The 25,953-nt window shown below is 37.4% G+C and overlaps 3 protein-coding genes across 4 annotated transcripts; 1 reads left to right on the forward strand and 2 right to left on the reverse strand.

Moving 5' to 3' along the window:
• Positions 1 to 253: 253 nt before the first annotated feature.
• clptm1 (CLPTM1 regulator of GABA type A receptor forward trafficking) lies at positions 254 to 10,290 on the reverse strand. Its single transcript, XM_056243134.1, has 14 exons — positions 10,202 to 10,290; positions 7,287 to 7,414; positions 6,449 to 6,572; positions 6,147 to 6,305; positions 5,829 to 5,946; positions 5,563 to 5,648; positions 5,274 to 5,394; positions 4,926 to 5,170; positions 4,126 to 4,219; positions 3,852 to 4,042; positions 3,656 to 3,751; positions 3,414 to 3,549; positions 1,682 to 1,849; positions 254 to 1,570 (listed from the first exon to the last, which is right to left on the reverse strand). Exons 1-14 carry the CDS (start codon positions 10,253 to 10,255, stop codon positions 1,377 to 1,379), a joined length of 1,914 nt encoding a protein of 637 aa, XP_056099109.1. The 5' UTR covers positions 10,256 to 10,290; the 3' UTR covers positions 254 to 1,376.
• A 4,229-nt stretch (positions 10,291 to 14,519) lies between these two features.
• On the forward strand, positions 14,520 to 19,114 carry lgals17 (galectin 17). Of its 2 annotated transcripts, none has more exons than XM_056243206.1 (6): positions 14,520 to 14,555; positions 16,363 to 16,403; positions 16,486 to 16,833; positions 17,042 to 17,311; positions 17,555 to 17,605; positions 19,038 to 19,114. In XM_056243206.1, exons 1-6 carry the CDS (start codon positions 14,539 to 14,541, stop codon positions 19,079 to 19,081), a joined length of 771 nt encoding a protein of 256 aa, XP_056099181.1. In that variant the 5' UTR covers positions 14,520 to 14,538; the 3' UTR covers positions 19,082 to 19,114. The 2 variants fall into 2 exon arrangements, with proteins under 2 accessions (XP_056099181.1, XP_056099180.1); XM_056243205.1 differs by lacking the exon at positions 19,038 to 19,114 and adding an exon at positions 17,737 to 18,121.
• Positions 19,115 to 19,784: 670 nt separating this feature from the next.
• Positions 19,785 to 23,541, reverse strand: plin2 (perilipin 2). Its single transcript, XM_056243193.1, is given in 7 exon segments — positions 19,785 to 20,451; positions 20,591 to 20,716; positions 21,536 to 21,636; positions 22,550 to 22,814; positions 22,902 to 22,984; positions 23,075 to 23,270; positions 23,398 to 23,541. Coding segments are annotated over 7 exon segments (1,320 nt in total). The 3' UTR covers positions 19,785 to 20,046.
• Between the last annotated feature and the right edge of the window lie 2,412 nt (positions 23,542 to 25,953).

Genomic DNA, 25,953 nt, shown 5'->3' on the forward strand with positions numbered 1-25,953 from the left:
AAACAGTTATAGAGATTTTTCTTCATCTTAAGTGACAACAAAAAGCTATATTCCATACATTTGAGGCTTCCAGAAGTGTAACATGACTAAAAGGTAATACTTTTATCTGTTACCACAAAACATTTTTTTCAGGCAAACGATATTCATGCCAAACCCAAAGAGAAAGTATACACTTCATATGGTGCAACCAAATGTTAAACATTTTTCTCCTGGTTCATTGAGTGGTTTCAGTTTAAAATCTTTGCAAAATGTGTATGTTCCTTGGATGTATTTAATGTTTTTATGAGACCAATGTCACACCTGTTAAAAGCCAAAATGCAAATACACAAGTCTTGAGACATGAATAAAACAATGTCCACTTTAAACTGCACTTATGCTTTACTATAAACATGAGTGATGAAATTTTGGAACGTACCAAAATAAAAGCTTAATCAAATCAGAATTACGGCACACAAAAAAACAGGCATTGCGTCTCCGAATTCTTGGACTGTGCTGTATCGAGCCAAGCCGGACGTGACATGGTGGTCCAACCGTGGAGTGTGAATTTAATGGAACTAGTTCTCAGTTAGAAAACTGGCAATTCAGCTATTGCTAGATGTTTGACGTCAGCATGATTACGTTTTACAAGCTGAGATGCTGTACAGTTTTAGGACATAGAAAAGAAAATTTAGAGGCTTAGAAAATAATCATGATCAGTTATTAATAATATTAATATATACTTATATATTAATACCTACAAGGCTGTAATTTCTTTATTTTTTGTTCAAGTTTGCAACATCAATTCTTGTTTTAAAAACGTGGAAAGTCTCTGTCTTGCACGGGGTAGCGTTTGAACAGAATTGGCTTTTTTTTTTTTTTTTTTGGCCTCCTCCGTCCTACACTACACAACTCTGCTTCCTGGTATCCCTTCACACATGGAATGAACAGAAAATAAGTACACAGAATCAGGAGAACAGTGAGGCTGTATTTGGCCTCTTTTCCTAACTCTTATACTTCAAAAAAACTAAATGATATGTACTGCACTCACCCTATTCACTCCAGCCAATGGGATTTAATTATGGACCACCTAACCCTTCAAATTATTAGTGTTACCAACCCAAAAATATACAATACAGTACATCACATTTTACTTCACTTTGACTGCAAAAATATGGGAGATTGAAAAAGAATGATTTCAGGAACTCTACATTAAATATTTCTTTTCCTGTGGATCCCACACAAAAGGAGGAACGTTGAACTGAACTTTTTTCCTGCAGTCTTTTACGTAATACCATAACTCCAGTTCCCTTCCCTGACAATTAAACATAAATTCAGCCTCGCAGATGCATTATCACACCTTCGCAAGACCAGAGGGCAAGAGAGGGGGTTAAAAGGGGTTAATCATTTTTCTTCTCCCCCTCTGATTTATCTGTGATGGCAGCGGTTGTTTCGGCAGCGGTTGTTTCGGCAGCTCCTGGCTGGGCTGAGCTGTCCTTGCTCGGGTCAACTCCGCTGGTCCCAAACTCGTTGACACGGTTGGGATCCACTCTGTAAATCCAGCGCTGGTACAGATAGATGAAGAAGACAACGTCTGTGGAGAAATGGAGGCACAGCTAATTATATAGTGGAAAATACTAATCGACATAACACTGAGTCATATCATCAAATTCAAAATGTCAACGGGAAACGTGTGAGCACGCACCATCTCTGAGACAACCTATTCTGTACATCATTGGCATCTTGATGACAAAGGCAAACAAGTCATCTATAAAGGTATTCAGGGCCTTGTAGGTGAGCATCCTCCAGGGAAGATGAGCTACTGACTTCATCTTGTAGTTGATGAAGAGCTGTGGTGTCATGGTGATGAAACCTGTAGAAAACATGATGCATGTACAGTTCAACCTCTCTTCCCAGTCTGTCAGTAATGCTCTTATTAGTTTCTGTTTCTATGAAACCCCTTCTTCTGAAAAGCGTAATGGAATAGTGTGTGGTGATTGGTCAACCACTTCAAGCCTATTTCAAAATGTTATGCCCCTTACCATAAGTTTCAACACACTAATAACGTAACTCAACAAGGGCTCGCCCTCTTTTTTTTTCGTATGCCTTATGTGAAAATTACTCAAATTGTGACGTGTAAGACGTGCTTACTGATATAGAGAATAACTCCCTTTGGAGTGACTTTGCGCTTTGTAATTTTGCAGAGCCTTTTTATGCTGAAACATTCGTAGATCAACTGGTAGAGACTGTTTTTCAAAGATGGCTTCTGCCTGTATACGCGAAGTTGACCATGTATAAAATATCTTATAAACTGTCTGGACACTGACAAAGTTCTCAATGCTTCGGTTTGAAGGTAGGGACCCTCATTATGCTACCGTGTTAGTGTGGGGCTATTTTGAGCCTTGTTAGTGGTATTAACAAGCGATTTTTATTTGTCATTACTCTATGCCCAATATACTAGCGTTATAGGCTAAACTGTTTTTAGAGATAAAACTATTTACATTCGATAATCATGAAAACAAATCTCAGATAACGGTTGACTAGGTAACAATGTGTAATTAGACCAAAGGTTCATTTTGCGCCGGAGTTCTCCTTTAAGGATTCAGGATTCAAAAATCTTATGCTCAAGGTGAGAAGCTAAAAACATCAAATAAAATGAACAAAAGCACAAAACAGAGCAAAGGTCAATCTGAATGTGTATAGCTTTAACAGCTGTCCTTAAATTTAAAATGCACACATTTTCCCAAAAATGTTTATACCACCCAAACATTCTAAAATCTCAAGCAAAACATGCTGTCAGGCACACTAATTAAAGCGTTAGTTAATTAGTTAACAGGAAGTACTTTCACAAAATATTTTTAAATTACCAGTTTTGGAACTTCTTAATGCTGAAATGTGTCATTTCTGTTTTACTAGCATCACCAAACAGAATTACAAGCAACACTATTAGCGACACAGATTAGTGAAGCTAGGGTCATAGGTTTGACTCCTAGGATATGCATGAAAATGTAAATCTTGAGTGCAATGAAAGTCGCTTTGGATAAAAGCATCTGCAAAATGCATAAACGTAAAGTTCAAAGCAACTAACATATCAAAAACCTGCATCTGAGTGTTAAAAGAAAAGGTTTCCCCATTACTTTTATTTTTAAATCATTAAATATCAATGTGTCAACATACATTAACTGCCTCCAGGCTAACTACTGGATTCCACACGTGACTGTGTCCTTGCAGACAGTGCTCTCTTTTTCTATTTACAGAACTGTAGAAAATCCTTTGGGCCTTGAAGATTAAAAAGTGAAATTCCCCTTTGTAAGCTTATTCCTCAAGCATCTAATCACCATTTCTGATTTGATGTTGGCACAGACTGAGCATTCTTGCAATTATTAGAAATGCAATCAAATGAAGCCATTACAAACATGAAGTAAAGCCACACTTACCGAAGGTTAACAAGAACCCATAAAGCATACTCAGCACCCATGAGTACCAGCCTTTGTGTTCCACATATAATAAGCTATAAACTGCATAGCATCCAAAGAGAGGGTACAACAGCCAGGACAGGTACTTAAAGGCCATCTGGGGAGGGAAAACAACAACAAATATTAATAATAAAACTTGTAACTTGTATAAATGATGTGGATTTGATGAATGATCTCTAACATGCAGCTAAAAAGTCTCTTACATCATCATAGATTTTGGTTGAAGACTGCACATATGTGGACTTGTCTTTAAAACTCAGCCGTGGCACAATTCCAGCAATCCTGTTCTCTCTGTCCAGCTAGGAAAAGAAAAACAAGAATCAACATCGAGATCGAAGAATTCAAGCCTAGGCATTAAACTGAAGTAATCCAAAATGCCTGGTAGTGGCATCATCTCACCCTGACGTCCATGACTTTGGTAATCTTCCAGAAATCGATGAGCAGGCCGATGAATACGCTGACCTGGACGACAAAGTTGGTCTCGTTGTCCAGGATATAGAGCAGCACTACCAGAGACTGGAACACCCCGAATATGATGGAGCGCACAGACAGGCCCTCGAGAGACTGGCGGCTGTTCCAGAACTGGATATCTGCAGAGAAAGTGAAATGAGAGACACCAGAACCCAAAAGTCTCAATCAATTACCACACGTATATACATCAGTATTTATTTACCATTCTTGAAGGCCAAGAACTCAAAAATGCTGTGGACGATGGAAACCACGATGGTCAGGCCCAGGAGGTATGGATTGGTCTCAAGTAGAGCCACCTGATCAGGTAATAAGCAATAATATTAGCACAAGATCTTTTAATGGCATTTCTCAAATTAGTTACTCTGCTTGTAATTTTAACATTACATCACTCAATTAATATTCATGAGTCAGGCTGAGGAGGTTAAAACGAACACTTTTAACAACAATACAGATTTTTCCAATAAAAAAATTGTGGTTCCAATAGCCAAAATGCATTTTATTTCTGCATTTTAACAATAATTAAACTAATAATCAAACTAAAAGAAACACAATATACACTATGAATTTTTCATTAATATTTAAAATATTATAATATTATTATCATCATTAACACTATGTCCGGTTGTTTTGTGATCTAAATGGTCTACATCAATTTCATTTGTGTTTTGGACCATTTAATATATTGTGTTGCTTATGGATATAAAAATGAAAAAATACACTAAATAAATACAGCTACATGTGGTGTAATGGGTAGTATTCTTTAGATACTCAAATGCCTGTAGTTCCAACATTTTTTTTTTTTAAAGTGTGAATATTGATTTAAAAAATCATCGATCCATTATCTAAGTAATATTTAACTTTTACCTTCAGAAGTATGAAAAATCAAAGGCACATTCACATTTTCTACGTTCTAATATCCCATATATCAAACATCAAAAGTGATCAGCTTCAAATGATATACAAATAAAATAAAACCGATATTCTCTTGAGTGCAGTACAGACCTTAACAGAATCCTGGTCCTCATCCGACTGCTCATAAGTTTCCTCTCCCAGGAAGTTCCAGGGGGAGCGGGCACTCTGGGCAGCATATAACTGCCAGCGCCACAAGGACAGGGGGCAGTAGGAGAGTCGAAGGGGCAGATTCTCCAGGGTCTCATTTATAGGATAATAGTCCTTCTGCAGGTTCCAGTAGTCATTGAAATAAACAATGGGATAGTAGTCTCCACTGACTGCATCAAACTTCACATCTGAGAGAAACAAAAGTGCTCAGGTTAACCAGAGGTGATTCTAGGTCAATCTATGGCTTTGGACATAATAATATGAGGCAGTTTAGCGCAAAATAAAACTTACGCTGATCAAGGGGTGGGGGGACAGAGCCTTTCACCCAAGCTGTGTGATCGTCCACCATGTTGATTGTGAGGTTGGGATGCCAATGGGATATGATCTCCACAGGCCCATGACTCTCAGCCCGCTGAGAATGCACAAACATAGCAAAACTTCACATACCTTCATTGACAAGGCAATCCCAGAATGCACAGCATGGGAAAATGGATGGTGGAAGATCCAAGAGCAATGTCATTTAACTTATTTCAATGAGGCAGCTCAAGGTTTTGGAAAAGAGCTTGTGTCTCAAACTTACCTTGATCATCTCTGGATCAGCTTCTGTTTCTCCCGTCAACAGGTTCTTGGTCTTGAGGAACTTCCTCCTCTTGTACTTGTTGAGCACTGTTGAAGTGGAAGTGTGTGAAAACAGGCTCTAGGCTTTAAAGTGGGTTCACCCATGCACTGATAATGTGTTATTACAGGCCTGCTGACACAGACAAACGTGTGAGCAGCAAAAACACAAGTGTCACAGAGGTGAGTGAGAGAGTGAAAGAAACAAAGGCAAAAACTGGACAAACTCACTTCGAGTGGTATGGACCGTGGATAGCCTGCGGTACTGGCCCTTCCGTTTGGGGTCTGGGTGGAAGCCACTCTTGGTGAAGTAAATGTGGATGTATATAGAGCCGTTCTGCTTCAAACTCTGTATGAACAAAAACAGGCGGGCTATCAGCAACAGTCACTCAACAAGGATTTTATATACATAAAATTATATTATTGGATTTTTACAGTGCCCACTAAATATAATTCTATTCATTAATTCATTTAAAAACAGTCACTTTTAAAACCATGCATGTCTCAGATCTATTGCATCCACATTTACAGCAAGTATTCACGTCCCACCTCAGAGATGTCCAGCTCTTGGTAATGCTCATAGCAGCCATCCCCCAAGTCCCCTGTAGACCAGTCTCCATAAACCAGATCTTGCTGGTACCAGAATAATGCTTCTGTATTATTAAAATCTGTAAATATCTCATTCTCTGAGATGTATACATATAAATCCTGTGAAAAGACAGGTAACAGAAAATATCATGTTATCAAAGCAGCTACAAACCTGACCCTACTCAGGATTTGGTTAAGTGGTTGATTAGATATCCTGGTTATATATGTAAAATGCAGATGGGAAAGGTCTTGATTATGAATACCATAAGGGTGTCCTTGGGGAAGAGGTTTCGGCTGGGCAATCGTGGAGCTCCAGCTGGAGTGTTGGGATCTGGAGTTGATGGACCTCTGCGGAACCAGCTGCTTATAGCCCAGATGATAAAAATCCTGAGTAATACACAAACACAAGAGCAAACTCATATTAGACTTCAGTTCTATGATGTTCAGGTGTAGTAATCTCAAAACTCATGATGCAACATAGTTGCATTATACTGTCACCTATTATTTGAGAAAGTATTCCATAAAACAGTCCACCTTAAGTATGAATAAAGAGAATTTGAAATACCACTGGAGAAGGTAATGACTGTACCTGCGACAATAAATAAAAATTGTGACCAAATATATATATATACATTGCATAAGTATGTTAACGTTAGTATGCAAACCCCCTGACATCAATTAGAGCACCCAGAACAACTCTGACGTTCAGTTGCTTTCCCCTCACGGGCCGTCCATTCCGTAATATAGCCCTCTGGGCTTACATTGGGGTTGTTACAATATCTTCAGCAGGCAATACCAGTAAATGTTGACAATTATCCAAAACCAATGTTGATCACAGCAACCCGTATCATTTATTTGCATAAACTTGACCAAATTAAACTGTTCAAGTGCATTGAAACACTATAGCATACCAAGCTAAAACCCAACCACATGATCTATAAGCTGCCATCCACATTACAGTTTTACAAAACAAACCACCTCTGTCAGGGGACCAAAGTGCAGGAATCAGGATGTTCTGAAAGTACATGCGTGGACACCATGGAAAAAAAAACACACAATTATAAAGTTAAACAATCAGTTAGGTTCACATTAAGGACTCACCTGAAGAGGACACCTTTAATCACCTGCCAGGCATTGGGTTGCGGTTGCTGCTGCTGTTGTTGGGGGTCCTGTGCAGTCGCCACTGTCTGAGCGTCCTGACCTGAGGGAGCTGCCCCATTACTGCTCACCTGCAAAGAGCATTCAGTAATGAACAAAATTACCATGAACATTTACTATACTACACATTGTGATAAAGATGTTAGACAAAAAGATAGAACAAACATTTTATCATTGTGCCCTTAACAACAGTTTTTTTGTTTTGTTTTACACCATCTCTGCAAATTGTGCACTTTAGTTTTGGTTATATAGGCTAATTGATAATTAAAGGTTCTCTAAGCGATCCTGGGTGACGTCACTTCTTGTTGACGTTCGAACTATTGTCAAACAAAACGGAGGCTAGCTAGACCCTCCCTCCTCCTCATCCGCACACTAACCCCCCAAACCACACCCCCAAACCCTTCTTGTCGGTGATTGGCTAGAACAGTTTGTTATGTTTTGGGGAGCGGGTCGCTGCAGTTTGTTTTTGTTGCTGTGTGTGGAGCCAGGGCTGTCTACAGAGATCGCGTTTCTTTACAGTGTGTTCAGGGGACAGGCAGCCAGCGGATAGTGAGAAGATGTTTGCTGTATGTGACAAAAAATGTTTTGGCCTAAAAAACGCGTGACATCGCTTAGAGCACCTTTAACTAATCAGAGAAAATATGGCCAAATTTTACAACTATATTTACTTCATACATGGTTACAATTACTTTCCTTAACTCTGACATATGGTTGGGTGCCAGCTAAACCTGTACTGACAAAACAGGAAATATTAATTAGAGAAAACTAAATCAGATATGACTTGCTAAAAGTCATATCTACAAAAAATGATCTCTCTCTGACCATGAAACCATCTATGCTATACCGACAAAATCTGCTGCTGCTTTCTGAAAATGAGAAAGCCCGATAGAAGTCATCCATCAACTCAATCTAAAGAAAACTAAGTGTGACCAGTTTCAACCATGACCAAGAAAGAAAGATATCATGATTACCATAAACGTATTTTCACAAGCTCATAAAGAGATGACTGTAGCTTTCATCTAGCTCTGTATTCCCACTGTTCCCCTTTTCTTTTTTTTCAGCTAAAAGTAAATTGCCTAGGAAATTATTTAGATTTGACACACTACAGGGAACACAATGATTCTGTTTACAATCCAGATGTCTAAAGATTAGAAATAACAGCTCTGACATGACAACAATACATCCCAAAAGGCTTGTCACCAAGTTACATATAGAATATATATTGTGGTCTGAACACAAAACCAACATGTGAAATCAAGCTTGGGATGATATTAACATTTATGCACTTGTGTAGAATTTATTTTAATCTTAAAACTCTCTATTAGTGGGTCCTGTACTTACTGTTTTTCTTGACAGACCTCAGGCAATGAACATGGACAGACAATCCTCTTTCTGAATACGGGGTCCCCCATGGCTAAGTCCTAAGACCTCTATTGTTTTCAAGACTAAAATCAAAGTCTATTGTAGCTTTCTGATGATATGACAAAGGTTAGGCTAACCTAATCACAGATGATGGAATGGCCTTTCTGGAAAAGGTGGAGACCCTAATGCTGTGTTGTCATGGTAACTTTGTCAACTGTGTCAACAGAACCATTTTAACCAGTTCACTATTTACAGAAACCCCATCTAGAACTTGGTTAGTGCTAATGAACATAATGATGAAAAAAAAAACACATTGCAAAATGAAAAAAAAAAAACATGCAAGATGCATTTAACTCAAAAAGAAGTATAAATGACATCAGGCCAGTTTTCTTTGTTTCCAATAAAATGAACAAGATTGAGAAGTCAACAGAAATACTGAGAAACTGTTATCCACTTGTTTACATTAAGCAGTCCACATTTGTTTTGGAAAAAAGGTTTACAAACCTGAGTAATGTCAATGGTTCGTAACACATATATGACCTTTATAACCTGTGTAATCAGTAACCACAGGGTTATTCATCCAAATGAGTGAAGCTAACCTTGCTACTTAATTCAGCAGCAGGCCAATAGTAAGTCCTCCCTCCTGAGCGTTTAAGTCTAACTCAGACCAACCCCACCAGAAATGGATAACCAAAGTCTTTGTGTTCGCTAGAAAATTACAGTATGAAATCTCTGTATGAAAGCAGATCTCTATGAAAAGGTCTGATCATCCCTGACTTAAGCCACTTAACGTTACTCAAGTAGCTGACGACACACACAGCATAATCATTACAAAACTTCTAACCACAACTACAGTTCTTCCAACTGCGCCCAAGACACGTGCTATTGTATCACTAACGTTATACGGTCTAACTGGACGATTAGTGACCAGGATTGCACAATACTGCCATCTTTAAACTGCTTTGACATGTGAAGCTAACGTAAGAGCTAGGCAGCTAGTTAGCCAGCATGCTAAGAATGATAAACTCAGACATCAGCTCATAACAGTATATCAGTTTCTGAACAAATATAGGCCTACAATATAGGCTGTTTCTTAAAGGCAAGTCAGAGGCGCATTTGATGCCACCTTTGAGGGCATCAAATGCGCTTTCAAACGTGATGTGCCTTAAAATGCTGTCAAAGGGAACAGTAGTTTACTAGTTTTTGAAATACAGCCTGCAATATAGAAAATGGTGTAAAATTAGCTTTGTAAAAAGGAGATGTGCCGGTAATAAGTCACACAATCGGACAAGACCCTACGTGACTAAGACAACATTGTTTTCTCCCCAACTGCATGCTGAATTAAAGGGGTCGCTGATTCACACCGGCAATCTGGATTTTTTCTTTAAAACGTGCAGGAAGCAAGTCTTTACTCTCGTGAACTTGTGGACTATATGAAAGCTGTTCGTTGACAAGTCCATCTGATGGCTATACTTTATTATTTCGACAATTCTTACCTCTCCGTTGCTTACGGACAACTGCTGTGTTGCTTCGGTCTCCTGCGCCGCCATCTTACCTGTCTCTATCGCACACTGTAATGTGGTATGTAATCATCTGATATATCGCGAGATTTTCTGTCTGGGAACCTGGGAACTACCAATTTCCGCGAATCGGTTCTTTCGAACAGTTCGTGTCAAAGAACCGATTCAAAAAACGTCATGCATGATAGCATATTTCAAGCTCCAACGCGTTCCACAAACCCAAAAATCCATGTATACATAATGCTGTTTATTAAGTTTTGTTAATAAAGCTATTTGTTGTAATTTCATTCTATGACTCAGCTCTTAAAATAAATAGGCTACACACCACATGGTTATAGTTTGGGGCTTTTAGTTTCGACTTTTATTTAGTTCTTCCAATTAGTAGCCTATTTAGTCTAGGTTCAGTTATTTTACCAAAGCTGTTTGTTCGTTTTAGTTTACATTTTTCTTAAATTTTTTTTTTAAATTAAGGGTCCAAACACAGAAGGTGCTGGACCCTGATGTGCACTGTAAGGTTTGTATTGTACTGATCTTCTTCTTCTGCCCTAAAAGTCTGGTGTCTTAGGTTCAGATAGCCTACCGTAAATCATTGACCCCAAAATTTGCAGGATGGTCCCAATCGTGCACCGCTACTCGGGTGTACAGACACACACCCACTTGACACAATGTGGCGCTATAATAAGTCAATTAGCATTTTGGATCATAACTTTGTTTGGAGGCTAGAAACAAAATCGCCTACTTTCTCGAGTAGGTATGCGTACACCGCCTCACCGGAAGTCATTCAGGGTTGTTTTTTTTGCCTACATTTTTATGAGTAGGCCTACTGTGAATTTGGACATAATTTGTCACATACCATTTTTCGCCTACTTTATAGTAGGGAAGTATGTGATTTCGGATGCAGCTTACATGTCTGATTTCATCTCCGCCTTTAATATTTTTCTAAAAACATACAAACTCCTCCTAGTCCTAGGCACACAGCAGGGAAGGTGCTAGCAAAAAGTTATCAAAAGAATTTTGATTTGTCAAAGCATTGCAAAGTTATGTTAACTAATTGGTCAAGCAACGGCCATTTTTACGAGTTGACCTTTAGCTACTAAATGCAGTTGTCCAAACGTTACAAAACTTGATACACATAGGGGCCGTTTACACAACACTTGTCAACTGATGGCCATTCATTTACACGAGAACAGCGTTTTGGAGGCCTGAAAACGCAAACTTTTGAAAAAGGATTTCAAATTTTTTAAAACAATACCATTTTGTCTCTGCATAAACTATAAAAACACAAATTTGTGAAAACGTTGACGTTATATGCATGCATATTACATGTTTAGTCTATAGGGCGCATAGGTTTTCTTTACAAAGTAACCTCGCCAACTACTGGTCTGGTAGCAGAATAAAATGTTTTAATCGTTTTCGCGGATCCGTGTGAATGGGAATCGGTTTGACAAAGTTATACGTGAAAATGCAATGGAAAAGCTTTTCCGTTTTTAGTGCATTGTTGTCGTGTAAATCTACCCATAGACAACAGGACATTCTGAAGGCGTACACCAAGTTTCGGAAAATCCTGCCAATAGGGAGCGCTACAACAAATAAACATATTCATTATAACTCCGCAATATGATTCAAGAACGTGGAAATTGGTATGCATCTTCTTTGGTAGACATCCTAACATATCCTATAATATAAATAAAAATTAATAAAAAAACTAGGCCGCCACCAGCCAATCAATTTTAACAGCTAATAATGTCGCATCTGAATGGTCTACCATTACAAAAATTGATACATTTCTACACAATAATTTTGTGTAACGATTTATGTGAAAATCAGCCACATGGTGGTGCTATACTAAGCGACATTGTGTTTTAGCTAATAACCAAATTAAATTAAATTTAAAAAAGTATTCTTATTTCTTCTGAATCCTTGCTTTTGGCTCGGTTAATAGTAAATCTAACTTTTATGATTATCTAAAACTTTAGCCGCCATTCCAATTTAAAAAAAGAAAGAAAGAAACACTTTTTTGAACTCCTCCTAAGTTTATCAGACCTTCACCAAACTTTGAACACATCAGCTCTAGACCATGCTAATAAAAGGTTATCAAAAGAATATTGATCTTTTAAACAGTTTAGGTATGAGATACAATTTTTTATATGTGTCTGGTATATGACCCATTAATACTATTGTCTATAATCTTGTGTGCAAAGTCCAAAAACTCTCAAACCTTTGTACATATGAAGAACAAGTCATTCTCAACAAACATGCTTATTTTCATGAATTTATGATGCTCAGGAGGCTAACAGCAAATTCTAAACTATCAGCCATTTCAACTAAAAGATTAAGGCTGATATTGATGTTGCCCACTAGAGGAGCCACAGGATAAGGCATCTTTTAAGCTGAATCTCTTTCTACCAGTTCCCATCCATTGAAATGGAAATAAATGCTCTAGTCTAGTTCATTTGTATACGTATGATTTACTGATAGTATAGTTTTAAATAATTAATGTACATATAAATCTTTAAAATGCTTATTGATCATTACATTTTTAACCTTTTTAGACCCCAATTGTAATAGTCCACTGAAGGCAAATGTGAAGAACCAATGTGCAGTTTATTGATGTGAAACTTAAAGAACTTAACTCAAATATAACTTGACTTGAAAATAACCATAAACGTAGACTTAAGCATAAACATGAGCATTTAGTGGTTAGGGCCTGATATCGAGGCATCGAAGCTTGTGTCGAGAATCTCAGGTTTCTGCAGGTCAGCTCTCATATTTCATAATCCGAAATCGCTCCCTAAATCGCTCCCTAAACAAATAGCGCCCTATTTGAGGGTATAGGGTCGATTTTGGATTCAGCAGACTAATAGTAATGATTTACAAGGAACACGTGTGATTAATCAAACAATGAACCTAATGAGAAAACAGGACACATGACCAGAACAACCAATGAGAACAACACGAGACTAGGGAAGCACATGATGATCACATTAGGAATCACATGACAAACAGGAACCATGACCATGACTAAACTTCAAAATAAAAGATATGAAACATGAACATGACACCAATAAAACCAGACACAATTTAAATGCTGTCCATTTAAAATGAAGAGAGTTTTTTTTTTTTTTTTTTACCAATTTTTTATTATTATTATTGTTTTTGCTTTTGAACTAAACACATGAACAAATACATTTCCATGTAACAGGAAACCAGAAAAAAAAAAAAAAAAAAAAAAAACAGCCTCTCAGTATTTTAAATTGCTATTCTATACCTCCTCTTTTCTTAGTCTTTTATTAACACCTTTCCAAGTCTACCACATTTTAAGAATGATCTGAAAGGTCCCCAAACTCCATCAAAAATTTTATAGTTGTCCCTTAAAATATAAGTCATCTTTTCCATTGACATATTTGTTACCATTTCTTTTAGCCAACGTCCTATACTTGGTGCACAAATACTCTTCCAATTTAAAGAAATAAGCCGTTTTGCTTGAAGGATGCATATATTTATAAATATAAACTCTTTCTTTTTTAACTTGATCTCCTTAGGAAATAAATGTAATAGAAAGAGTAAAGGTGACAATGGGATGTTAACATCAAGAATCTTCTCTATCATTTCTTTCACAGAGTTTTTATTTTTATTTCAGTTAACACACATGAGTAAATTACTTGGCAGGGGACAACGTTTATTCCTTATTCTGTCCAGATACACATAGGTCTAGTTAGTAGCTATTGCTAGATTGACATCCAACATATAGAAACAACAACCAGGGACTAATTGAACATTTTGTATCCCTTTATTTTTGAACAGCAATGGATGGTGTGATTAAACGAACTAAAACATTTATCTTGAAACATTGAGCACTCACTCATGTCCAGTAATTCACAAATATGCTAAAAACTGCAGACAGTGTGTGTCCAGACTTTTTTGACTGAGCACATGTGAGGCGCAGGCTCACTCAATGGTGGAGGTATAGCTCTGACTTGTCTTGTTGTATCTTTCCACTTAAAAATAAAAACATTGTTTTTACTCCACAAATCCTCCATTAAAGATATAAATTAGATCAACCTCAAAACTATTTTGACTTGATTAAATCTGACAAATGATTATATTCAGATACAGCCATTCACCAAATGTGTTGATATGAAATTTGGGCTAGCCAAGGGAAAAATCAAGGTCGACGGTTAAATCCTTAATGCAGCATAAGTTTCGTTTTTGAGAAATGGAGAGAGAGAACGTTGTAGATAACGCCTCTGCTGAGCTGTTTACAGTAGAATGTCTGACAGAAGCAGCCTAGCAGGAGCCTGCACAAATGCGACATGGACAGAAGTAACAGGTGAGAAACCTCTTTAATAGCAACACATTAGAATACAAGGTGATATTCTGAGGAAATTGTCACATTCTTAAAATGTAAAAGTTCGAATCAACATCGTCATCGCTTGTTGGTTTTTTTAAACGTGTCTCTTGATTGAGTAGCATAATCCGAATAGCACACATAATTTAATGGTAAGTGCTATAAAATAGTATAAACTGCTTAAAAAAATAAATATAAAAAAACCCTCTGCGGTCCTGAGTCCTGTCACTGCATATGGCAAGCCGTTTTAACATTTAATCATTTAACCCGACTAGTAGGCTATCTATTTTCATGCTAGTACTTATTTTTTAGATACTAGTATCTATTCCATTAAGTAGCCTTCTAGTACTTATTCATTAGCTACTTGTGCTTATATTTTAGGTAGGCTACTAGTGCCTATTCTTTAGATAATAGTGCTTATTCTTTAGGTAGGCTACTAGTGCCTATTCTTTAGATACTAGTGCTTATTCTTTAGGTACTAGTACATTCTTAAAGATAGTTAGTATTCATTAGATACTAGTTCTTATTTATTAGATACTAGTTCTTATTTATTAGATACTAGTACCTATTAAAAATACACTAGTACTTATTCATTAGATTCTAGTGTCTATTAAATTGGTACTAGTACTTATTCATTAGTTACTAGTACTTATTATTAGATACTATACTGATTCATTAGATACTAGTACCTATTAAATAGATACTAGTACTTATTAATTAGATACTAGTACCTATTAAATACTACTTATTTCGATAGTGACTAGTAACTATTCTTTTGTTACTAGTTACAAATTTAATTTAAAAAAAAAAAATTTAATTTAATAATCTGTCATTCAGATATCAACTATTAAGTTCTAACTAGTATGTATTCCAATTGTGACTAGTACATATATATTAGATACTAGTAGTTATTCATTACTTAGTAGTTATTCATTAGTTATTCATTATTCATTACTAACCCTAACCCTACCAATTTAATAGGCACTAGAATCTAATGAATAAGTACTAGTGTCTTTTGAATAGGTATCTAATAAATAAGAACTAGTATCTGATGAATAAGTAGGCTACTAGTATCTTTAAAAAGGTACTATACCTAAAGAATAAGCACTAGTATCTAAAGAATAAGCCCTATAGCTACTGAATAAGTAGGCAACTAGTACTTAATGGAATAGATACTAGTATCTAAAAAATAAGTACTAGTAGCATGAAAATAAATAGGCTATAGTCAGTTTAAATGATTAAATGTTAAAACGGCTTGCCATACACTGCAGCCTTCCCTACAGGATTAGCCTGGCTACTACTGGTAAGTTTCGTTTAAGCTAAAAGCGTCAACGCAGCTGCTGCAAACTGAAACTGATGGAGCAAGACGGGTTCAAAGGAAACCATAGACTGTAAAAAAAAAAAAATGGTCCAAACCTCACAGTAGCACTTACAAGTACATTGATATTAGTATAGGCCTACCTAATATAGGCTACTTAAAAATATCCTTGAACTTTACTGAAGCATACTTAATCAAATTAAGTTGAAGTATACTTATTTTTTTGTAAGGGATGTTGGATGTTTTTGTGCTAATGTTTTGAGAATGTTTAATATTTAAAGACATGATAACTTAATATGAACATTCTGTGTACGTTACTGGAATAATGATTGTTCATAACTTTGAATGAACCTTGTCAGAATGTTCCGAGAACGTTCCATGTTAACTGCAATCAGTCGTAACCGTCAGCCTCTAATATCCATTAGATATGTTTTAAGGGAATTAAATCTCTCTAATAACGTTTCTTTACAGGGTTTCGGCCATTCTAATGCTATGGCTTCTCATTTGTGTTGGTAAGTAGACAATGATAAAAGTAGGCCTATAAGTTATTTATACACATTTTTGCTTTTTTCATATAATAATTTATACCTATAGGCTCCTCTCCCCTCTCAACGGTTGTCCGCACCTCATCAAAGGTTGGTCTGCCGGCTGTGCTTCCGTGTACTGTGGCATATCAGCTGCAAACAGCTCACACGCCTCACATTCAGTGGCAGACCATAAGGGATTCAGTCTTCGAGCGAATGGGAGAGGAGCTGTTTCAGGGAGAGGCTTACATAGACCGGGCGGATGTGCCTAAGGAAATGCTTATGAGGGGAAACTGCTCACTGTTCTTGCGGGATGTCAGATTCAGCGATGCAGGCATTTACGAGAGTTACCTGGTGGTTGGAGAATCAAGTATCAAGAACCGAGTATTCATTCAGAGCGTCCAACTTGCAGTTATTGGTGAGAGTTTAACACTTAACAATTTTAACACCTCACTGTAAGTGTATCAAAGGCAAAACTTTCGCAACCGTGTTTGGAAAAAATCTGGGTATCAGTGAGCATTTAAACTGGAATAGAATGGGGGCAATACATAAATGTCAAAATACTTACAGTTTCTATATAGCATGCAGCAGAATATCTAAATTGATGCTGGCTTGTTTCTTCCCAGATCACAAGACCATTAAGTCTGTGAAGCCTGGAGAAGAGCTGATCCTGGATCTGTACACGCATCAAGCTGAGCAAGTGATTTTTCAAAACAGTAATGACACCAGCTGGTCAGTCCTGTGGGAAAGAGATGCAGACATAAGCAAGAAAGGTTATCCGAAAGAGAGAGGCGGCAAGTTGACTTTTAGGGCGGTTACGCCCAGCAGTGCCGGAACATACAAAGTTCTAGACTCACAGGGTTTGGCGCTCAGCACAACGAAGGTCGCAGTTACAGGTAACTTTTCTTCAGTACATTACACCCTTAAAAATAAAGGTTCTTTATTGGCTTCTATGGTTCCCTGAAGAACCTTTAATATCCATAGCACCTTTCCATTTCACAAAATATGGAAAAAGATTCTTTAGAACGGTTCACTGTTCTTCTATGGCATCGCTTGTGAAAACCCTTTTGGAACATTTATTTGACCTGTTATGGCCTGTTGTAAGACTGTGTTAATGCCAGTCTTTTTCTTAATTGTAGAACCTGTGCTAGCAAAAGAAACAAATGCTCTGCAAAGACATTCTCCATTAGGTAAGCACAGTACAGATAGTGTAATCGTTACTTGACAGCTTTTTTTAATTAAACATACCTTTGATTGGAAAGGAAAAATTTCCTGTGTCTGACCGTTTTGTTCTTTCTTTCTTTCACTCTGACTCACATAGGTAAAGCCACAATGAGTATGCCTCCACTAAGCCTCATTACTCTTTTCCTATCATTTCATCTAATGTTTTTCAAATGAATTGAAATTGATTTTTAATTGTTTTTAATTTCATTTTAAAGGCTTTAAAATAAGGTTCCCATTTATTAATTAACATCAAGTAACAATGAGCAATTCATTTGTTTCGTTATTTATTCATCTTTGTTAACATTTAGTTAATACAAATGCAACTGTCCATCCCTAGTTCATTAGATCAGGTCCATTAATAATATTAACAGATACAATGTTTTTTTTTTTGATAATGTAGGCTACACTGTAAAAAAAAAATATGATTAATAAGTTATGACAAACATGTTTTTACATTGCTTTAACTCATCAAAATAAGTTAAGCAATTTTCAACTTTTTTTAAAGAACGACAGTTTAATGTAATTTAAGTTACAATGACTTAAACATCCAAGTTGATTGTACTTAAAAATTTAAGGCAGCAACTTTCTTTTTACAGTGAATGTTAAAATTAATATTAAGTAAATAAAATGTTAGTTCATGTTAACTGATGTCGTTAATGTTAACAAATGAAACCTTTATTGTATACCATTTTAACTCTTAATTGAACTATTTTGGAACAAGTTAGGTCAATTGTTCTTTTACATACTGTACTTTATAAGTCTATTATTCTATGTCTTAGTCTAGTGAGCTTTCATAGATAGCCAAGTATTAATTAATGTGTGATTACCTGAAACTTGTGTGGATTTTTTTGTGGTTATTTAACTGTACATTGAATTGTTAAAATAAATGTTAATGAAGACAGAATTAATATCTAGTAATATGTAAAATAAATATACAAGAATATTTATGCAATGCCTATTATCCTCTGATTCCAATTGTGCTTAAGATGTAAATGTCAAACCTGTTGTCTGTGTTTTGTATTTTGTTTAATGTATTTATGCTTTTCGTGAAACAATTGCTACTAAAATGTAAAATATTTAATTTTGGACCAACTACACGGTTTGGTAAACCAAATTTTTCCATTGGCTCAACTTATTATTTCTGATCGATCCAATGTTAACAGACTGTTGCCACAATTGATAAAATTAAGTTCACAGAAATTCAATTAAATAAATAAAATTTAAATGTGATCAGTCATTAGAAAATTTTGAGTTGGAGAGGTCTGAAATGTTCTACAGAGTATCTGACATGAAATATGATACTAGAATGAGGTTAAAAATGACGTCTGTATACAAGCCACTTTTTCAATTGCAAGCTATTATACATAATATCCACAACAATCCCATATATTTTTAAAGGTGACTTAGGAAAGGAAAGGAAAGTTAAAAATCGGATGCCCTGACACAAGCATTGAGAGTTCTGGGACACATTCACAGGACAATTTTGGCATATACTATCCACCCACTTGCATGTCTTTGGACTGATGGGGGGAAACCAGAGCAACAGGGGAGACACCGAGAAGAACAAAACTCCTGACTCAGCCAAGGATTGCCTGGGACTTTCTTGCTGTGACCCACTTGCTGTGACCCACTTCTTGCTGTGACCCACCCACTGTGTGGGTGACGGTGAGTGTAAGTGTAGCTTAATGGTTTATTGGATTGCAAAATAATTATAAAACTTGAATGTTTGATTAGTAAATGATGCTCTGTATCATTCTCAGAGTTTTCCAAACCCTCCACATAGAGCATATCGGGCTCTGATACCAGATCTGAAAAGATGAAATCGGACATGATGCAAAAAAGGTTATCCGCCTTTTCACCAAATGCGCAGCATGAGAGGTATACCTGAAAATTAAGATTCAAGACAATAGTCTTAAAAACTAAATCCACAAAAGAATGACACAAAAAAAGATGAGGATTATGGAATGAGTTGGAGACCACATCTTAAGCACATAGAAATTTTGTGGATCCAAAACCAAATGTCCATTACACCATGTAGTGTTCTGTATACACATATTGAATACTAAAAATATATATAAAATATTAAAAATACTATTGTCGAGGTGAAATTTCCATCCTCAAAACAACAGGCATGACAAAAATAAATATTGCAAGTGTAGGTTTTTATTAGAAATGTACAAAAACAATAAAAAGACAGCAGATTAAATAGTGTAAAAGGCACTATTTATGCCTAACTGGATTAGGCATATACAGATTGATAATACTTCAGAAATATTATTCATTAAAATGCTGTTTATCTAATATATATGATTGTTCACATAAAATATTTGACTGGATTTTATTGGCAGGAATGTGTGATTGTACGTATATTTGTAAGATATAAACAAATGTTTAATATCCTGAAATTTCATCGGTCCTCATTCACTGACTGCATCTCCACTTCAGGCTGAAGGGTCCTTTGTTTGTTACATTTAGGGCCGTTTGAAGTACTGCGTGCCACACGTGGGTAAAACGGACCTACGAGCCAATTGAGAGGTGTATTATTGAGCAGGTAGTCCATGACGTTATCCATGGAATCTCCTATTCTGCTCAGCTGAGATCGACTGATGACGAGTATGGTACTGGACACATCTCCTATGACGGCTGTCTTTCTGAAGCTGCTGTATACCTCCAAGGCAGAGTGGCTGACAGAGGCCACCTGGACCTGGACGTGCTGAGGGAGACCTTTGAGGCTGGACACCAAGACCAGATACGTGGTCTGAAGTTGCAGGCTGAGGTTGTAGGCAATGGTCAGTGTGTGTGATTCTGTTTGCTGATTGAAAAAAAACATTTGCAGAAGAGAAAATGAGATCCAAGCATTTAACCATGTTAACGGAACTTCACGTCTCTAAAAACGTGAAATTCAGACTGTATCTTTGAGATCATTTGCAGTCAGATGATTTCTCGGGTACCTCAGCTTCATTGACTGTCTCGTTCTCTTCTTGACTCTGAGTCCCAGTCTTCCAGCCCATCAGTGAACTCAGTTTCTGATGTAGCTTCTGGTTAGACACATCAATACTCTTCCGGGTATTTTCAATCTAATAAGAAAAGGAAATAACATTAGGAGACAGTCTATTGTATGGAAGCCCATTCCCCCCACATAAGAAAACAAAACGCTTTAGTAAGTTATAATTATGAGAGAAAAAGTCGAAATTATGACATACTAAATCATATGTACAGTATGAGATAAAAAGTCGGAATTATGACATTAAACCATAATTATAAGATACTAAGTTATAACTATGAGATAGAAAGTCGATATTATGACATAATAACTCATTTATGCAATGAAAATTATCAAGTCATTTATTATGAGGTTAAAAAAGATGAAAGGTCGAAATTACGACAGGATAAATCATAATTATGACAAGTCAAAATTAAGACACACTAAATCAAAATTCTGACTTAGTCATAATGAGATAAAACAAATTATGACATACTAATAAGTCACTTATAGTATAAAAAGCATGACAAAGGAAGTCATAATTTTGACTTTTTATCTCATTTTTTACATCTCATTATTATGACTTGATATGTTAGAATTATGACTTAGTATGACATAATTTCACATTTTTATCTCACAACTATTACTCGGTATGTCATAATTTCTAAATATTTCATTTTTGTCACAATTATTACATAAAATGTCAAAATGATGACTGTCATTGGTGTCACAATTTCAACTTTTTGTCATCATTTTGACCTTAATCTTTAGTATTCATAATTATGACAGACGTTTTTTTATGTAATAAGTAGGACTTAATATGTCCATTTTTAATTTTTATCTCATAATTTTGACCTTTTATCCAAGGTGTGGTTTAGCGGAGATCTGGACTGTGTTGCATGTCATTACGAACCTTATCTACAGCTCTCTGGTACGTCCTGTCCCTGACTTTGCTGGAGAGAGACCCCAGTCGCACGTAGTAACTGGGTGCATCACTGTTATTTTCAAATCCTTCTGTGTAATTCCCTTCACATTCTGAGAGATTTTGAAAGGACAACCACAGAAACAGGACAAAGATGCAATTGTTAATTTCATAATTTCCATTGGGATTTTATAAATAAAGATTAGTGAGGCTCTTGAAACAATAATTAATTTTAGATTCCTTGTCAACGATCTCTTTGAGATGTGCTTAATTCTAATGTTCCACACATGAATGGGAATAATACTTTTTTTCCAGGAAAATGGACTTCAGGAAATAATTGCCAGTACTAAATGCAGTCTTTTGACACTCAAAACAGAACATACAGTAAGGATATTCTTCCAATGTAATTTAAAAAGCCATACCTTATAAGAAGCATATCCCAAGACTATCACAAGATATGAGGAATCTTATATGTGCAGTTCTCAGAGTGCAAGAGGATTTTATAGAAGAATAAAGGGATAGCTCACAAATATATATATATTTTAAATAATTTAGTTAAAATTATGTCTTTTCAAATGATATTTGAAGATTTTTTTTTTTACTTTCGTCCATACAATGAAATTGAATGAAATAACATTTAGACCCCATGGACTTTCACTGAGATATATATATATTTTTTTTAAACATTCCTTTGTGTTCCACAGATGAAAGAAATGCAGCAACTTCTCTTCTCTGATGACAAGTTTACTTGCACGAGGGCGGGACAACCTGTCACTCTCTTGAGATCGACCAATACTGAACCACAACCATCCAAACAATTCCGATGGACAAAATCAAGTCCCGTTAAAAACAAGACGTTTCAATCACACATCACACATACATCACAATACGGAAGAAAAGAGGCCATCTTTTAGAAACTACTCTAAAGCTGAGCAATTTTAAGTCACAGTCTAAATATCATCAATACATTCTAGTACCAAAAAAACATGGTCCATCTATCCTCACCTTTCACCTCCTCAGTTTCAGGTAAGTACTGCTCCAGCAGAGTCTCAGATGTGCTCAGTGCTGTGTCCACTCTGTTGCTCATCAGTTTGACTGCCTTGCTCTCCATCACTGTTTGGACTTGTCCACTAACCACCGTCTTGGTCTTTTCCACACCGCCATGAACTGCCCCTCGTGTTCGGTCCATCACTTCACCGAGGGACTCTTTGGCACCGTTCATGGTACCGCTGACAGCTTCCTTGGCTCCCGTCACTGCCTCTTTGACAATCTGAATGCATTAGAACAGTGCTTAAAACTGTGGTACTTTCCTTATGCTTAACATTTAGACAGTATTAATGTGGAGTTTACTAAATACCTGATCAGACGGCTTGTGTAGGATCGGCAGAGTCTTCTCTATCTTATCCAGTCCTTTGCACGCCAGGTCATTTGCCATAGAGACTACAGAGGGACACAATAACTTTTGGTAAATACATTTTCACACCGTAATCTGTCCTGATCTCAAATCGGCTGAACAACAAATCGACTTACTCTGAGGCTCTAGTTTGCCAATGATTGGTAAAGCACTGTAAAAAGCAGCGGAGGTTATGGATTTCACACCATTCTCAGCCACCTCACACACAGACTTCAAGTAAGGATAGTTATTCTTGGTGTTGCAGTACACATTTGACACCATTCCATAGGTGGAAATAACCAAGGGAAGGTGAACTATTCGGTCAACCACATTCTAGAAAGGAACGGACAGGGATGAACAGATTAAGTGATGTTCAAACCAAACAAACATATTTTATTTTTTATAGTATTAATAATAAGGAAGAAATTAATTTAGTTTGAATGAGGATTAAATGGCACACCTGGTTATTCACAATGTCCACAGAAGCCATGTCAGACTGTAATAGCAGAAAATCTGCAAAAGATCATAACGAATTCTGTCACACCGAATTCTTTCTTCTACTTTAAACTTTAATCAAAATGTTATTTAATCCAGTACACAACATCTCACATAAACAAATTTTAACGGTTAGATAACAACGAACACAATAAAAGGTCTAAATATATTAGCAAAAAAAAAAAAAAAAAACACGGTAAGTGACGTATTACGTTATACTATAGTAAAAACAGTAAATTATGCATAGTTACAACAAGTACCTAACACTAAACCAAACCATAACCATAACTCTACAGTAAGTACATGAAGTTAATTAATATTACTCAGTAGCCTACTTATTTGAGTAAGTAGGCTACAATGTAACTACGCCACCTTAAAATAAAATGTAACCAAAAGCATTATTTACCTGTTGTGCTGTCTGAACAAAATTCATAAACCGACTCTCAGTTGCTTGAATGAGGATTGAGCGACTGTTCCGGATTTTATAGGAAGGAATTCTGATGACAGACTGGATGACGTCGCGACGAGTGATGTAGTCCAAAGGTCGTGTGCTGAGGGGAATTCACTGTTGCATATACGATATGAATGACATAAACCAGTGTACAAAGATCAGTCAACTGTTAAGCACAATATTCTGGTAGTTCTCAAACGTTTAAGAGATCTGTGAGAAACATTCATGGTTTCGTGCTTAAAGTAGCCTAATCTTTCCACGCCTTAAACTTGCGACTGGAGCATGTTATGTGAATAATGACAACTATTTGGGATATTGCAGCAACTTCCTGTTTTGCTGACCTAATAACGGAGTTATCTGGGTGAAAGTTCAAACATACTGTAGAGTTCAGGTGAAATGGGACATGGTTGCCCTACTAATCAAAAGCTCAAATATCGCAACAAAGGACTTTGTCATTCTGAAGATGACATCTGTCTGACATCATCATCATACCCTTACAAAAAAATAAGTAGCCTATACTTCAAGTTAATTTTATTAAGTACACTTAAGTAAAGTTCAAGTATGTTTTATGTATAGGCTACTTTATATAGTAAGTATACTAATATGACTATTTGAACTAGAAGAAGGCTCTAGGCCTTGTATTGTAGGCCTACTGTTTCAATACAACTAAATTGGCCCACAAAATAAAGTATAGGACGTTTCCTGTCAGATGTCAAATAGACGTTTAAAAGATGTCTTTAAGATGTAATGATTTAGAATGCATGTTAAACTGACATCTTCTAAACGTCTATTTGACATCTGACAGGAGACGTCCTATAGACGTCTTGCAGATGAGCAAACACTCTTAAAAATACGTCTTCCAGATGTAAATATAACATCAAATAGACTTGTGCTATCTGGGCGGAGATTGCTGCCGAGGGGAGGAGCAGGGAGCGGGGGACTCGCGGCCATGGACGCTCGAGGCGGGGCGCTGGGGTGAGTTGCCGGTGGGACGCCCGAGCTCGCCGCCGACCGCCTGGGAATGGAGGGGCGGCTGCCTTCCGGGAGGGAGAGGAGGAGTCACCGCCGCTTGCCGTGGGCCGGAGCCTGCTGCCATCCGCCAGTGAAGGGGAGGAGCAGGGAGCGGGGGACTCCTGCCGTCTGCCCAAGGCACCCGAGGAGCCGTCGCCGTCCACCGGGGGCGGGGCAGCGTCGAGGCGTCCAACGAGGGCCATCCAGCGTTGCCGCCGGGCACCGCGGAGGAGATCGCCCAGCTGGTGAGGGACAAGATGGCAGCGCGTTGTGGGAGCCGGACCAATTTTTTTTTCTTTCCTCTCTCCCCTCTCTCGTGTCCGTCGCTCCTCGTGCTTCCGTCTCCGTTTCCCTCGGCTCGTCGGTCCATATCCCCCAGAGATCGCCGCCGGGGGGAGGGAGTAGGCACAGCCCGGGTGTACCCCCCGGCCTGTGAGGGGTGATGGGGGTATGTGGTGAGCAGGACGGCCGAGGGACGTGAGAGAACGTCGCGAGGCCGGTGGTGCGATTGCTAATGAGCAGCACCTGGGAAGCACACCGGTCTCGCATCTCTCACGGAGGAGCGGAAGCATAAAGGAGGAGCGACGGAGTGGATGATCGAGAGAGGAACAGGCCTGCTTTTGTTTGTGTTTTATTTTATTTTATTTTGGTAGCCAGCAGTCGTCCGTGAGGGGCTGCTGGCAGGTAGTTATATTTTATTTTGGGTAGCCAGCAGTTCCGTGAGGGACTGCTGGCAGGTATTGTGTTTATTTCATTTAAATAAAGTTTTAATTTGATTGTCCGCCGTTCCCGCCTCCTTCTTCCCTGAACATTGCTACACTGAGATATAAAGATTCGTGAGATTTTTTAGTCGCAATTGCTAGTTTATATCTCACAATTCTGAGAATTATGCCGTTCCAGGCAACCTGTAACCCGTGTTTTTTCCAACCTTATACCCGTGAAAGTGCTGTGGAACTGCAGTCAAACCCGTGACTTCCCACCTGTGAACTCGTAGGCTACTAGATCGATGTACTCCCAGTTACGAGCTCTGAGTCTGACGTCACATAGCCCGCGAAACCA

Source organism: Rhinichthys klamathensis, unplaced genomic scaffold, assembly GCF_029890125.1.
Source record: "Rhinichthys klamathensis goyatoka isolate OS25496 unplaced genomic scaffold, OSU_Roscu_1.1 h1tg000781l_1, whole genome shotgun sequence".
In the NCBI taxonomy this organism is placed as follows: Eukaryota; Metazoa; Chordata; class Actinopteri; order Cypriniformes; family Leuciscidae; genus Rhinichthys; species Rhinichthys klamathensis.